This window comes from Peromyscus maniculatus, chromosome 11, assembly GCF_049852395.1.
Source record: "Peromyscus maniculatus bairdii isolate BWxNUB_F1_BW_parent chromosome 11, HU_Pman_BW_mat_3.1, whole genome shotgun sequence".
NCBI classification, from domain to species: domain Eukaryota; kingdom Metazoa; phylum Chordata; class Mammalia; order Rodentia; family Cricetidae; genus Peromyscus; species Peromyscus maniculatus.
This window is the reverse complement of record NC_134862.1, coordinates 79,754,252-79,770,693: the sequence shown is the minus strand read 5'-3', so window position 1 is coordinate 79,770,693 and position 16,442 is coordinate 79,754,252. Positions and strand designations below refer to the sequence as shown.

The window sequence follows — 16,442 nt, the reverse complement described above, 5'->3', positions numbered from 1 at the left end:
TGCCTCCTGAGTGCTGGGACTAAAGGTGTGCACCACCCCTGACTGAGGAGGCTTTTGATATTATGAAACCACTTACAACGAAGAAGAAAATTTGAGAGACTTTTTGTATTGCCACTTTATTCTGAGATTATTGTGGCTATGACCTTTTTGTTTTGTTTTGTTTTTAAGGAGTGGTTAGGATTTAAAATAATAAGGACCATTTCAAATCAAGTATGTGTTGAGCAATAAATCTGGCTCTGAATTTCTGAGGAGACTGTGTGGTTTGGTAAGCAAGGCGTTGAACTAGGTTTTCGAAGACCTGACTGCCGCCAACTAGCTCAGAATTGGTGTTTTTCTGTATTTTACCCACCAGATGGCATCATGTGCTTGTGAGTCTACACGAAAGTTCACTATTGAAAGAAGTTCAGGTCTGAGGCTTTGGTAATCTTGAGATATGGGACATTTCTTAGGTAGCGTAGTCCTCACTGTACTTACATTGATCTCTGTACACATGGTTATGAGAAAATTTATGCAGTATTCATTTCTCAGGACTGAATTTATTGGCACCAATTAGCACTAGGAGTTAATAGGGCTTGTGTAAGTAAACATCGGTGTCACATTTACTTTTATGGCTGTATTTGCATTTATGAATCATTAGCTCATTTCTCTAGAGCATGGTTTCAATGGTGGAGGCTTCATAAATTTGATCTTGTGTATTGACCTTGTCTCTTAAATGACCGTGGGCAATAGGACATTAATAAAAAGAACAAAGCAAAAAGAATACCTGATAAAAAAAACAAAACTAATAGCAAAATAGTTTGAAATGCCTTCCTCCATTTAGGATCAACACTTTTTTTTTTTTTTTTTTTTTTTAATAGGAAAAATAGCAAACCTATGGGATATGTGTTCTTGTGATGTGTAAGTGGATGTAAAGGGTTCATAAACTCTTTGAAAGAAGGCGAAAGATTTAGTGGGCATTCATATGTGGTGTTTTAGAAATAGTACTTAAAATTTTTTACTAAGATCACGAAAGGATTTGTGTCTTTCCAAAGGCTAAGAATTTTAAGTTCATGAAGAACCTCATTATAGTTCCCACAGCTATTAGCACACATGTATAAAAAGTCCAAGCTGACATTAACATGGCAGGAGGGAATATCCTCAAGAGTTTGCTTTAAACTGTTGGCTCTGTTTGAGTGGTAGGAGAGCTCTTTTTGTTTGTTTTCAAGACAGGCTTTCTCTGTGTAGTCCTGGCTATCCTGTCCTGGAACTCACTCTGTAGAGCAGGCTGGCCTCAGACCCAGAGATCCACCTGCCTCTGCCTCCTGAGAACCAGGATTAAAGGTGTGTGCCACCACCACTGACTGAGATCTTTACTTATAGCAAAAGACAGATTGTTCTTTTCCAAGCATTTTATCAGTTCCAGAGATTAAAATCATACATTCTGAACTTCAGTGATTTCACATGATCTGAGGACTGTATTTTTGATGAGCGGTGCCAATAAATTGTTTGTTTTTGTAATATAATCTATGGATTTTGGTACTAGTATTATAACTTTCAGATTAAATGTCTTTCATACATTGTTGTTGTTATTATTATCAATCTTGAAATTGAGAGTGGAATGAGAGGAAGAAAGGGCTGCGTGATGGTTCAGTTAGTAAAATGCTTGCCACATAAGCATGGAGACCTGAGTTCAGATGCCTAGCACCCACATAAAACGTTGGATGCTCTAGTGCCTGTCTGGAGATAGGTAGATCCCTAGAGGTCACCAAACAGCCTGTCTAGCTCACTGATAAGCTCCAGTTTCAGGGAGAGACCTGTCTCAAAAAGTAAGATGGAGAGTCACTAAAGAAGACACCCAACATCAGCCTCTGGCCTCAACACACATGTGCACACACATGAAAACATACATGCATATACCACATGGGCAAAAAAGAAAAATGACAACTATGTAATACTTACAGGTTTAAGTTCAAATTCTCTAGTATGGGGTTAAAGTGCTTTGCAATTTGGTTCCAATTTAGTTTACTTTTTTTTTTTTTTTTTTTCAAGAAAGGGTTTCTCTGTGTAGCTTTGTGCCTTTCCTGGAACTTGCTTTGGAGACCAGGCTGGCCTTGAACTCACAGAGATCCGCCTGGCTCTGCCTCCTGAGTGCTGGGATTAAAGGCATGTGCCACCACCGCCCAGCTCCAATTTAGTTTTCTAACTTTACAGTATAACATCATTATTTTCTATAGACTTTCGCTAATCTAACTAACCTGGCATTGTCCATTGAATTCTGCCAACCTGAATTATTTTCCTACATAGTTTTGCTTCTTTGTCTTCTGTGCCCTGTAAGAGTGTAAGTAGTGCAGTTGGAAGATGATTAAAGCCAAGACTATCTGAAAGTGGAGAACCAGGAGGGAAGTGGAGCTGTCACACAGCCTGGCATCGTAAGGGTGGGATTGATGGTGGCAGTGTCTGTGGGAGGGGTCATGAAGGACAGAGAGGAAAGTCTCTGGGTGACTTCTATGTTTTTGTCTTAGACCTTTTTGGTGATACTGCAGCATCACTTAAATTAGGGGTACATCTAGAAGAGGGGATGCCAGAGTGAAGCCAAGTTGGCTGGCTGGCCAAATCTTAGTAATTAATTATAATATTTCATCTAAAAACATGCTGAAATGTAATCAGTTTTGTCCTCAGAATTCTGCCTTTTAATTTGAGATTTAAATTTGTATAAATAATTACATAGCAATTGTGAGAACTAATGAGTTGCTAATACATGGAAGCTACTATTAAAGAGAAAAAGTGTCAATAATGAATGTATGCTAAGCTGTTGTTATGTGCCAGACATTCTTCTTTTCTTTTCTTTCTTTTTTTAAATTTATTTATTATGTGTACAATGTTCTGCCTGCGTGTATGCATGCAGGCCAGAAGAGGGCGCCAGACCATCATTACAGATGGCTGTGAGCCACCATGTGGTTGCTGGGAATTGAACTCAGGACCTTTGGAAGAACAGCTAGTACTCTTAACCGTTGAGCCATCTCTCCAGCCCCCTTTTCTTTTTCCTTATTAAATTTTTTTATTTATTTTACATCCCAACCACAGTTCCCCTCCCTCTTCTCTTCCCATTCCCTCCTGAACCTCCCTTCTGGCTCCTCAAACCCCTGCCCCCGCAACCATTTCTCCTGCGTCTCCATTCAGAAAGTCCAGGCCTCCCATGGGAGTCAGCAAAGCACTGGGCATATCAGTTTGAGGCAGGACCAAGCTCCTCCATTCTGCAGCAAGGCTGAGTGAGGATCCCACCATAGGGAGTAGGTTCCCCAAAGCCAGCTTATGCACCAGGGACAGGTCCTGGTCCTACTGCTAGGGCCCCCACAAACAGACCAGGCTACACAACTGTCACCCACATGCAGAGGGCCTAGGTTGGTCCCATGCAGGCTTCCTAGCTGTCGGTCTAGAGTCTGTGAGCTCCCACAAGCTCGTATCAGCTGTCTCTGTGGGTTTCCCCAGCCAGCCATTCTTCTAAGTGCTTAAATGCATTTTCTTATTTAATGGTTACATATCTCTCAGGATAGGTATCAATATTTTCATTTTATTGATGAGAAAACCTGGAACAAAGAAATATTTGACCAAGTTGACACAAGTGTGTTATTATTTAAAACAAAGTAGGTATTCCTTAAATGTTTGATATGTGGTTTGAAATCTTTGAAGAAAGTTAAAAAGAAAGAACTGACCATCAAAATCAGTGATCATATATAGACACATTCAGCATTGAATCCAGCTGTCTTCCGTTAAGGGGATTTGCATGTAATGCTAGAGAGGATTTTGAGTATGCCAAGATGGATAAACAACCCTTTGGTGTGTTCTGTTTTATGCGTTTCCACACCAGGAGCAGTAGTGACTATGTTCAGCTGCTAACTACAGAAGGCCCCAAACAGTCCTTTGCATTGTAGTCTGTAGCTAGAGTTTTCCTGCCTTGCCCACAGTCAGGACAAATCCTTGTCACCCGCCAGTCCCACAGCCGCTCAGACCCAACCAAGTAAACACAGAGACTTATATTGCTTACAAACTGTATGGCCGTGGCAGGCTTCTTGCTAACTGTTCTTATAGCTTAAATTAATCCATTTCTATAAATCTATACCTTGCCACGTGGCTGGTGGCCTACCAGCGTCTTCACATGCTGCTTCTCCTGGCCGTGGCTGCAGTCTCTCTCCTCAGCCTTCCACTTCCCAGAATTCTCCTCTCTCCTTGTCCCAACTACTTCCTGCCTGGTCACTGGCCATCAGTGTTTTATTTATATATAGAGCAATATCCACAGCACTTCCCCTTTTCTTCTTTTTTTTAAAAAGGAAGGTTTTAACTTTAAAATGGTAAAATTATATATAACAAAACAATTACCGAGCAAGAATTATAGTTACAATATTAAAGAAGATGTCCTATCTATCTTATATTTGTGAGTTTAAGGTTTTATGTCTAACTTATCTTTTATCATAACTGAGGAAATTACAACTATCTAGTTTTCAACCACATCAAAGACCTGAGAAGGAACATAATGGTACCTGAGAAATGGTAGATGGATGCAAGCAACTTTCGGGAATCTTGCAAGAGTAGACCAAGACAGCTGGCAGCCTGGACAGTCACCTAATGTTTCTCAGCATAGTTGGTGCATTCAAATTGGCTACAGGCCTAGAGTATCTGACAGACCATTTTCAGAAGCAGGATTTCTGAAAGACCATCTTACCCTGTCTTGGCAGAGTACAGTGGTCGCTTTCCTTGTGTCCCGCTTGTCCAGAAAGGACAGCATTGCATTTGTACTGTCAGCCATCAAGGCAAGGGCAGTTCTTTGCCCAGTAGGCCATTTTGTGCCAAAAAGACAAACTTCCAAATGGAAATGTCTTAGAAGCCCAACATTCTCTCGGCCATACAGTTTATAAGTGATATAAGCATCTGAGTGATTATTTTATACATGGATTGTGGGACTGCGGGCCTTGGGGAACCTGGAGAGAAGCCCTCCAGCAACAGTAGTCTGTGGCCTGGTCAGCACTTAGCAAGTAACTAGGAGCATCTTTTGTTTTTGAACATATCATAATAGAAATTTAATGGTTCTTGCCATTCTGCTTGAACTTGAACATGCCTAAAATATTTAGAGGATCCTTGATTTAGATAAAGCTGAGACTGTTGGAAACTTTAGGGTGTAAGAGCTTGAAATGAAGTGTGGAATAAGGGAGGCACAGTGGCCTGGTGTGACTTGAGCCATATTTGGTGTACAGACTGCCTTGATAATCCTCCCTCTCCCCAAGATGCAAATCTCTTGGCTGGGAAATAGGGACAGCGAGACAGTGGACAGTGAGACTGGATTGTTTTTCTTTCCTTTCTGCCTTCCTCATGCCTGCCTCCTGTCTTCCTGCCTTCTTGTCTGTCTACCTGTCTTCCTGTCTGCCTGTCTGTTTTCCTGCCTGCCTGTCTGTCTTCCTGCCTTCCTTCTTTTCTTTCTTTTTTAGTAATGGAAATTGATCCTTGGGCCCTGTTCATACTTGGCAAGTGGTACCACTGAGCCCTATACATCCCCAGCCTTCTTTTAACTTCTACTTTGAGACAGTTTCCTTAAGTTGCTTAGGCTGATCTTGAAGTCCCTCTGTAGCCCTAGCTGGGCCTTGAACTTGTGATCCTTTTACCTGGCCTTCTTAGTAACTGGGATTATAGGCCTATACTACCAGGCCCAGTTTGGATTATTTTTAAAAATTAGTTTAAGGAATATTACAGACATTCACAAGAGTTATTTACCAGTGCTTTAAATTTGCACCTGGGTCTACAGATCTGATCCTTTCTTTGAGGATTACTATCTTCTCTGTGGAATAGATTCAAGTTTGGAACAACGCTTAGAGGGGAAGGTTTTTTTTTTCCTTCTTTTTTTGTAATCACAATTTTAAGCTTAGAAGTTTTGGAACGTTGTTTCTGAGAATGCTCTTCTCTTCTCCAAGTATTGGTTTATGTACTGGTTCTATATGGTGGGGTGGTGGGGTTAAATAGGAAAGCAGTGGTCTTATGGCATTTTACAAGGCATCCTCAAATCTCTATTTGTTGCAAGCTATTACTGTAGATCAAATAATTTATTTCACTTATTTTTATAAAATTATTTTCAAAAAATTTATGGCTATATCTGTTAATAAATTACAAATTCATTTTACTTTTATTTATTTATTTATTTTTTCTGTTTTGGTTTTGAGATGGTGTCTTAATACATAGTCCAAGACTGGCCTTGAACCAAAAATCCTATCTCTGTCTCCCAAGTGTTTGGATTTATAGCCATACATTCCTATGCCCAATACAAATTCATAGCTAAATTCCTTTTTTGTTGTTTTTTTCGAGACAGGGTTTCTCTGTGTAGCTTTGCGCCTTTCCTGGAACTAGCTCTGTAGACCAGGCTGGCCTTAAACTCAGAGAGATCCTCCTGGCTCTGCCTTCCAAGTGCTGTGATTAAAGGTGTGCACCTCTGCTGCCCGACTCATAGCTAAATTCTTAATAGTCTTTTCTCATTATGCATTTTCATGGTCCATAGAAACTGACAAACACCATAATTATCTTGTATGGCTGAGCCGTCTCTTTGATGTTAAAGAAGAGTACTTTTGGACATGGTGGTGTGTACCTGTAATTCCAACACTTGGGAGGTTGAAGCTAGAGGATTGTGAATTGAGGTTAGCCTGGGCTACATCTCAGGTTGCAGGCCAGCTTTGAGGTACATAGTGAGATCCTGTCTCAAGAACCCCAGGGCTGAGTGGTAGAAGGCCTGCTTGGCTTGTGCAAGACCCTGGGTTCAAACTCCAGTGCCCCGAGAAGTGAGTATATTCAGCTAGAAATCCTTCGCTTCAGGTTTTTACATTATAGTAAGTGTATCTTTTTAATGCCAGAGTGACTTAATGTCTTATTCAGTGTTGTTAAAAATTTAATCTCTGTTCATACATTATTTATATATTACTTTTTTTTTGTATTTCTGGCCTAAGCATATATTTATATAACTGCCTTTAACTCATTTCTCCATTTTATGTGAATTTATTTTATAACAGAAGTCAGTTTAGGGGAAAACGAGGAGATAAACATATTTGGTCCCAGTAAATTGTATGTATTTCAAATTTATGAAATTAATTTTAAGTTTTCTTACAAACTTAATACTTATAAGTGCTAATAACTGAATTGGGAAAAATGGTAACATTTGAATTCTACTTCTGGTCTCCTTTTTGAGGTCACTGAAACAAAGAATTTTATAAATGTGATCTTTTTTAGCCAAGACAGCTGTTTTTAGCCAAGCCAACAAACAGGTGTTCTGAAAGTATTTTCATTTTCAGTTTTCCCAACCCTTTGAAATATGAAGCTAAGCTTTATAAGTCATTTTAAACTGCCTGAACATAAAATGTCTGTTTTTCCTTGAAGAAGAGTTATAAATCTATATTGTATTTAAAAGTTTCTGGTTATAATAGTACCTTTATACAGCTAGATAAAGCCAAACTACGCAGATATTAGGCAAGGCTTTCAATACCTTATAAAATTGTAAAGGGAAGGAAATGGGCAGGTAAGGTTTTAATAGATCAGTATTAGGAGTTGTATGTGCTTTCCTGAGGGCAGTGATGTTAGTTCTCCTCAAAGAGTGCTAGTTTAAGATAATGGCACCTGCAAAGAACAGGAAGAGATTTGAAGATCACTGTTTTGGCAGGGATCAGAAAAGTTGGTATTATTTATAGACAGTCATTGTACCTGTTAAATACATTTTCATCTTATTTGGTTTCATTTTTTTTTTTTTTTGCATTTGTAGTCACTTGGCTCTTTCCTACATATTTGTATATGTATGTATTTGAAAATCTTTTTGTTTTTTTTTTTTTTTCAAGACAGGGTTTCTCTGTGTAGCTTTGGAGCCTGTCCTGGATCTCACTTTGTAGACCAGGCTGGACTCGAACTCACAAAGATTCGCCTGGCTCTGCCTCCTGAGTGCTGGGATTAAAGGTGTGCGCCACCACCTCCTGGCTGTATTTGTAAATCTTAATTTAAAGGTTTTATTGTTTAAAATAAGAAAAATTCATATAGAACTAATAAACTTCAGAGGCTAAACTTGGAAAATGTAGATATGACAACAAATTGTTATGTATTGTTGTTATATTAAAAAAGATAAAAATGAACTACTGCCTGGTTTGTTCATGTCTCTAGTGAGTATTTTTGCCTTCTTCCCCCAAGTACTGGGAATTCAACCCAGGGCCTTATGCATGCTAGGCAAGCCCTCTACCACTGAGTTATATCCCCAGTTCTCTTTTTATTTACTTTGTGAAATGAGGGTCTGAACGGACTTCTGATTCTCCTAGTTCAGCCTTCATAGTGGCTATAATTTACAAGTCTGCATCATCAGACCTGGCTTTAAAAAGTTTTTGAATTTAAATTGTGTGTGTGTGTGTGTGCATGCACACATGTGTGCAAATACTTGAAGAAGCCAGAAGATGGTGTCAAAACTCCTGGAGTTGGAGTTGTAAGTTGTAGTAGTAAGCTACTCAACGTGGGTACTGGAAACCAAATCCAGGCTCTCTTGAAGAGCGGTAGGCACTCTTAACCATTGAGCCATCTCTCCTGGCCTCTTTTACTTTTATCAGTTGAGTCTTGCTGTGCTGTCCAAACTATCCACAGGTTTCTGGGCTTGAGTGGTTCCTCGGTGTCAGCCTCTCAGCTACTTGGACTATAGGTATATACCATAGGTATATACCACATCTGATTGAAAATAGATTGTTAATGATAACTCAAAGAGGATGAACTTAGCTGGTCCCATTAAAAACACAGCAGAGTCCGCCGTAGTGTATGTTGTTACTGGTAATGTCTTATTTAATGGTATGAAGTTCCCCAGGATCAATCTGTCTATCTTCAAAGAGACCTGAATGTTAAACTGCTCCCTGACACAATGGCTCCGCACCACATGATCCCCTTTCTTTCCCTTTGTTAAACCCAGGTCAGACTGTTCTGCTCTCTCAGCCCACTGTGGTTCAACTTCAGGCCCCTGGAGTGCTGCCTTCTGCTCAGCCTGTTCTTGCTGTCGCAGGAGGAGCCACCCAGCTACCTAACCATGTGGTGAATGTGGTGCCAGCCCCTGTGGTGAACAGTTCAGTGAATGGAAAACTTTCCGTGACTAAACCTGTCCTACAAAGTACCACAAGAAGTGTGGGTTCAGACGTAAGTACTTTCTAAATGCCTGGTTTTAAAGACAGACAGTTCCTTTGGCTTTTGTTGTTGTTTTTTAAAGTTTGTTTTATTGAGTGAAAGAAAAGACTGCCAAAATTGCACATTTGGTGTTTGGTGGAAAAGATTTTGATGAAGAGTGAAGTACACACACCTCTGTGTTCTTTACTTTGTCTTTAGAATCTTTTCATCCTGGTCCTCAAGTCCCAACCAAATCATCCACTAATATTTTATAGATTCTTTCATAACTCCTGCTTGAAATTATTTATAGCAATTCCCCTGATGAGAGTCTGTAGACTTCTTTTTAGGCAGGTTTTATATTTAGCTCTCTCTTGACTTATTTATTTATGTGTGTGTGTGTGTGTGTGTGTGTGTGTGTGTGTGTGTGTGTGTGTGTTGGTATGCATGTGAAAGTCAGAGACCAGCTTGGTGGGAGTGAGTCCCCCTTCCACCATGTGGGTCCCAGGAATTGAACCCAGGTTTCTAGGCCTGATGGGAAGGGCCTTAACCTGCTGCGCCATCTTGCCCACCCTTCTCTTGATTTTTTGAAGTATTTTCAGCACTTCATGACTCTTAAGAAAAAGAATTCTGTCTCTTTGTGGTTATTTGGAATTTTACCCTCTTTGTAAACCCTAAAAGTTTCTGATATTGTATGGATTTCTTATAAATGACACTTTCCTAAGGCCAGTTACAGCATCTGCCAGCTAACTCTTGCTTTCTTTCAATGTCACTAAAGATATCTCTTGCTGTGTATTCAAAGGAATTGAGCATCAAAATCTTTTTTTGGAGACTGGGTCTCTCTACATAGCCCTGGAACTCAGTATGTAGATTAGGCTGGCCTTGAACTCAGAGACTCATGTTCCTCTGCCTCCTTCCTAAGTGCTGAGATTAAAGGCATGTGTCACCATGCCATGCTCAGACTGCTTTCTGCTGTCTACTAGAATTTACTTAAGCAGCATGGCAGTGACTGACCACTTATCTGTGAATGTACTTTTCCATTGTATAAGTATAGCTGTAATATTGTGAATATTTGTAGCAAAACATATATAGTGAGTATAGTATCCGTGGTTTAGAACAAGAGTCCCTTGGTTTATATCAGTATGGAGAACAATGCATATCAAGATATGGAGCAGGAAAATTAGTTTTGTATGGAGAGAGAGAGGGAGAGGAGAGAAAAGAGAGAAAGAAAGAAAACAGCTTTTTTTCACAGCATCTCCTTGTGGTCGGCTGTGTCAAGGTGAAGCTGAACTGAATACTTCCTTCCCAACTACCAGCTGTCAGACTGATTGAAGTAGATGATAAACACAAATTTTGTGCTTTCCATGAGAAGTGCATGGGCACAGAAGTAGCTGCTGATGTTCTGGGTGAAGTGTGGATGGGTTATGTGGGTGTCTTGACACAGCAAAATGCACTGCTGTTGAGTAAGGGGCATTCTCATTATAGACCAAGGAGAACTGGAGAGAGGATGTGCAAGTCTGTTTGCAGATAGATGCATTGTGGATGCCAATCTGAGTGTTCTCAACTTGGTTATTGTTAAAAAAAGAAAAGAAGGATATTCCTGGACTGACACATAGTACTGTGTGTGCCTTGGTGGTTGGGGCCCAAAAGAGTTAGCAGAATCTGCAAACATTTTAATTTTAAATTAAATTAAAAGAAGATGATGTCTGCCAATATGTTGTCAGAAAGCCCTTAAACAAAGAAGATGAGAATGCCAGGACCAAAGCACCCAAGATTCAGTGACTTGCAACACAAACACTGATGTATTGCTCTGAAGAAATAATGCACTAAGAAAAACAAAGAGGAAGCTGCAGAATATGTGAAACTTTTGGCCAAAAGAATGCAGGAAGCCAAAGAAAAGCACCAGGAACTGATCGCCAAGACATACAGGCAGTTCTTGCTGTGAAATTCTGCTTCTAAGTCTGAGTCCAGTCAAAAATTAGTCTTTAAGAGTAACAAATAAATGACCAGACTTTGAATTAAAAAAAAAAAAAGGCATCTGGTGAGCACAGAATATAGGAAACAGTATTGGAAAGATGTAGATAGCTATCGAATCTGGTTTCTTTACTTTTAGTACATGGGGACTTTCCACAATAAGAAAAAGAATGACAATAGCAAAAATTAAAAAATAATCTGTGATTTTTTTTTCATTTAAAAAGTATAACCAATAAGTAAAGAGAATGCTTTTCAAGAAAACCAAAATGGTTTAAAATGATAGAGACCTTTTCTTTTTTTTTCTTAGACATGGATATATTTTATTATCATTGAGACTAACAAGAACAGGTTTATATATAAGATGTGACTCCCAGGGCATGTCTGACTATCCCCCCAACTGCTTAGGGCCTCTAGCCTTGGGGGATGTGGTTAAGTTTATACCAAGCCAGTCTTGCCACATGGGGCAGGGCACAGCAACTGGTTTTAACACCAAAACTCTTCAATTGCACCCCTTCTGGGGAGGTCCCTTAAGAGATGTGGAAGAACCATCCTGGCCAGAGCTGAAGAGGGGTGTGACTGTGGGCCTGGCAGGGACAAGGGCCCTGCTCAGAGATCTGCCCTGTTGTTGTTTTTACTCTTTGATCTTTGGGGGTCACCACTCAGCTTCCAAATAAATACATGGAGACTTAATATTACTTACAAATGCCTGGCTTTAGCTTGCTTTGTTTCTAGCCAGCTTTTCTTAACTTAAATTATCCTGTCTACCTATTGCCTATTGGATTTAGGGCCTAAAGAAGGAAGGGTGGTGAAAAGGTAGGGCACACAGGGTTTAAGTCACTGTAGACCTAAAATCTGGCTCTGGGAAATGGGGCTTACTCCTCCAACAGGGATTCACTGTCCCAGGCTTCCAGATGAGGGCTTTGCTTCTCTAGAGTCAATGGGAACTTTTAAAAAAATTCAAAGATCCCTTAAAATTTCCTTTGAATACTTTTGAAATTAGGAGCTTGACATTTTCTCGTATCATATTCCCAAATGAAACTAACACTAGAAAACATTATATTACCTTAGAATTTTAAAGAGAGCAATAGTATGCCATGATTATTAAAATATTAACATAATTTAATATTTTTTACAATTGTAACAGCCCAAGTGTTATGAATTCCAGTGGAACAAAAGATGGGAAAGGTATCAAATTACTGAGAGCTGGAGATATGACTTGTGGTAGAGTGCTTGCTTTGCATGCACAGGACCGAAGGTTCAATCCTTAGTGTCCACTCTACATGCCCTGTCCCTGCCTCTGCCCCACCCCCAAGAAACCATGTCATAGAAGAATGTTAAAGATTGAAGTGATTCAGTACACTAAAAGAGAAGACTGAAAGTAGACATAGGAACCATCTTCTAGGAAAGGCAGGATGTCATGTGGACAACAGAATTATTCCGAGTTATTCCAGTGGGTTATCTGGAACAGGTGCAGGTAAGTGATGGAAAGACCTCTTCTAATCCCAAGCTTTTATGTACAGCCATTGTGTTTAGAAACTGGGAACCATTGTTTTCTTTTTAGACTGTATGTGATTAACGGGCATCTGAATGTTGACAGTCATCATGGATTCACTGACCCATTTGTAATCTCCAAATATATTCAGTTAATTACACGTTGGTCTGTTAGCCAGACATCTTTCATTAGTTGTTTGATGTGAAAGAACATATGTTGGGTTTTTGTAGAGTACCCTGGGAAGTTTTGAGTGACTTGCTGACAAAGTCTCAGTTAATACTAAGGAACTGAAGGAAGTTTGAGATGAGAATGCATTGTACTGATGAGTGTTATCTTTTACTGTTAGCAGTATTTATTGGCTAGTCAGCTTTCAGAATTTAGAACTGATAGAATTCTCAAAGAAAGATTAATGTAGTCTGTGTGTAATGTAAGATACCTAACGACTATTCAAATGATTTTCTAGTCAACCTGCATTGAGGTTTTTTGTGCTATTTTCACCTAGCTAGCCTATCAGGATGTCTTAGGTACTGTTCTATTGCTGTGAAGAGACACCGTGACCAAGGCAGCTCTTGTAAGAGAAAGCATTTAATTGAGGACTTGCTTACAGTTTCAGAGGTTTAGTCTTTTAACATCATGATGAGGAGCCTGGTGGTGTGCAGGTGTGGTTCTGAAGTAGCTGAGAGCTACATCCTGATCCAAAGGGAGAGAGAGGGAACTGAGTCTAGCATGGGCTTTTGAAACCTCGACACACTTCCTGCAATAAGGCCACATCTCCTAATTCTTTTCAAATAGTGCTACTCCCCAGTGACTGAGCATTCCAATATATAAGCCTATGGGGGCCATCCTTATCTAAACTACTACACAGCAACTGAGTCAAGACTTTTCAGTATGAATTTTTCATATTTATGTAAAGTAGAAAAGCATTAGTCTGTCTATCAGCTGGCTAACCTACCAAAGGAACCCAAAGTATACCTGTTCTAGAAGGAGTTGTAGAGAAGACTGTGATCCACCGGAAGGCCTCTGTGTTAGTAACATGCATTTTTTAAAGTCTCATTAAATTTTAATTAGTGTAGATACAGTCTTGATTAAAAATGTACACCCTCCAATTTTCATATCAGGTAATTTTTGTGCTTTTACACCAAATGGTGAAGAAGTCGTAATTCAGAAAAAAAAGGTATCAATCTTTTGTGACTTTGTAATGCTGACATGGCTACTTTTCCCTACCTGTTTTGAATTCTTTTGTTTGGCAAGTTTCTTTCTCCAGAGGCCTGCTACTGCCATAAGTAGCGTTTCTAGCATACCATATTCTGCAGATGGCGTTAAGTGCCACATTTCCAGTTATGAAACAGTTTGCCTGGTTCAAATTAGAATTTCAGTCTTCCTGCCTTTTGCTGGTAAATCTGTTATGTTTAACTCTTGGAAACCTTACCTACATTTTCAAGAAGTATGATTTAGTTTTGACTCTGATCCTGATAGAAAAAATAGACATTTCATTCTAGTGTAGACATTCTCTTCGTAGTCTGTTAATAAATGCAATCATGGAATTATAAAGTTGACAGAGAGCATGCTTATCTTTCTTTAAAGGGCATTTGAACATTGCCAGGTGTCAAGTTATGAGCTCAGAAACTTTCTGTTTAAGTCTGTGTTACACTTATTATTTCAGTCTCTTCTCATCACCATCTCAACAGTTATGAACCTTAACTACCCTGGTTTAAGATTTTAAAATTATATTATTTGAGTTATTGGGATAAAGGACCATGAAAAATGTGGTGAAATGATAGTCTATATATTCTCTAGTGGGCCAAGGAAGAGCTAAGACTTTTAATGAAAAGGCTGAAACTTTTAATTCGTAGGCTGAAACAATGGAAAGGAAATGATCACGAATTAGTACAGAGATAGAAAGAACGGAAGGGGAGGTTGATTGAGAAGCACTAACTCTGTTGCCAGGAGGCCCCAGCCATTTCTTTCTGCTTACCCATCCACTATGGAATATCTATTAAATGCTTTTCCAATCTCTTCTGACTAGAGACCTGACATTCCCCTCCTAAGAGGACTATCTTTTGGAACTCCCCGTGTCAGGCCCATAGATCCATCATGGAAAAGAAGGGTCGGAGAGGACTCCTTCCCACATGCCTGCAGGCATTAGAAATGCTAAGAAGGGCATTTCCTTTTTCTAGAAATGGTGTTAAAAAGTTAGAGATTTCAGGTGTTGGATTGTTAGCACGGAAGTGATGTGATACGATCCCAGGTGGATGCTCTTGCACACACCCTTCCTTTTCATCCAGTGGACAAATGTGAACTTGGGGAAGCTTCCTTTTTATAGCAAGCAGGAAGCAGCCCTTCTTTTCCAGAGGGGCTCTTTACCTCTTCCTTCAAAGTTGCTTGTTGTGACCCTAACCCCAAGAAACGGCCTTGATAAACTCCCAGGTGGTTATAACTTTGCATACTTAGCATGTCCAATAAGACATATAGGAATAAAACTCATGAGAGACCCCTAGCAGTCTGTGTTTCAAAAGAATATGATGCTGTAATAACCTGTTTGCAGTATAAAGTAAGAGGCACTCTACCTGTGTTATTTTTCAGAAAAACAAAACAAAACTCTAGACGCTGAACACCCAAGGTCCTCTTTTAGGACTAAATGTGAGTTAAATCTCCTTTGATCTATGGCTGTCTTAGATGGAAGAGGATAAAGAATGAGTAGACAGTTTTTAGTAACTAAATGCTTTTAACAGAAAGAGCACCGAGATCATGGTATTTCTTTAGGCTGCAAAGTCGAGGAATCTGTCAGAACAATTTCAGTAGGAAAGATTTGGTGCTCTCAGAAGCTATCCAGATTTTAGAAGGAAAAAGTCACTTTGTGCTGACTAGTTTTTGGCTTTGCTACTACCAGTGACTGTAAATAAAAGAAAAATTATGCTTTGTTAAAGTATTTGCAGTTTCTCTTAGATGGAGTTTTGGGACTTCTAAAAATTTATCTCAAATAAAGATTTTGGAAATTAAATTTAATTTATGTTTGTAGTGGCTTTGGGAAGGGCAGCAGTCTCCCGTGTCCCCTGCCCATGCACTGCATTGTGATGGATTCATTTTGTGTCAACTTTAGTGGTCTTGTCTTGTCTTTTGGAGATAGGGTCTCACCATGTGTCCCTGGCTGGCCTGGGACTTGCTATGTAGACCAGTTTGGCCTTGAACTCATATATCTGCCTGCTTCTGTTTCCCTGGTGCTGGGATTCAAGGAGAGCACCACCATGCTTGGCTAGCTTAGTGTTCTTTATATATCTTTCAGTTTGCCATCTTGAAAAAGCTAATAAGTAATTATTTTAAAGGATGCTGACTTATATCCTAAATAATTGAATACTTTGCCCTCTTTTCTCTGATTCCTACAGTCTTATCTTGGAGCTTACTCTGGGGAGACAGTGCTTTGCCAATCAGCTCCTGAATCCTATCTCTACCTCCTAAGTGCCAGGATTTCCTCACATAGTTCTTCATAGTCCCTTGATGATGTGTTTATTTGTTTGATTAACAAGTTCATATGTTATTTTTTAAACAACTTCATTGAGATAATGCAAATGCAGTTTTTTTCCTTCTGTATTGGAGATCAAACCCAGAAAGAACCTTATACATGTTAGTGAAGAGCTCCTCCACCTTTGAGCTCTACTCTTGTTTTTATTGTTTTGAAGTATACATTAGTAGTTTCACATTTATTTATAGAGTCGTAGAGTCATCAGTCTAATTCCAAAAACCAGTCTGGGCCAGTGAGTGAGCTCAGTGGGGAGAGCACTGGCCCAGCCCTAGTGACCCGAGTCAGGAGAGAACCCACTCCACAGAGGTGTCCTCTGACCGAATTCTGTTCTTG

At 39.6% G+C, this 16,442-nt stretch overlaps 1 protein-coding gene across 2 annotated transcripts in view; it reads left to right on the top strand.

The window, feature by feature from the left end:
- Positions 1 to 16,442, top strand: part of Atf6 (activating transcription factor 6) — a 178,410-nt gene that overhangs the window by 33,069 nt on the left and 128,899 nt on the right. For both annotated transcript variants that reach the window (XM_042258560.2, XM_006994440.4), the window contains exon 8: positions 8,939 to 9,159. In XM_042258560.2, coding sequence (XP_042114494.1) covers positions 8,939 to 9,159 — 221 coding nt within the window. The remainder of the gene's footprint in view (positions 1 to 8,938; positions 9,160 to 16,442) is intronic.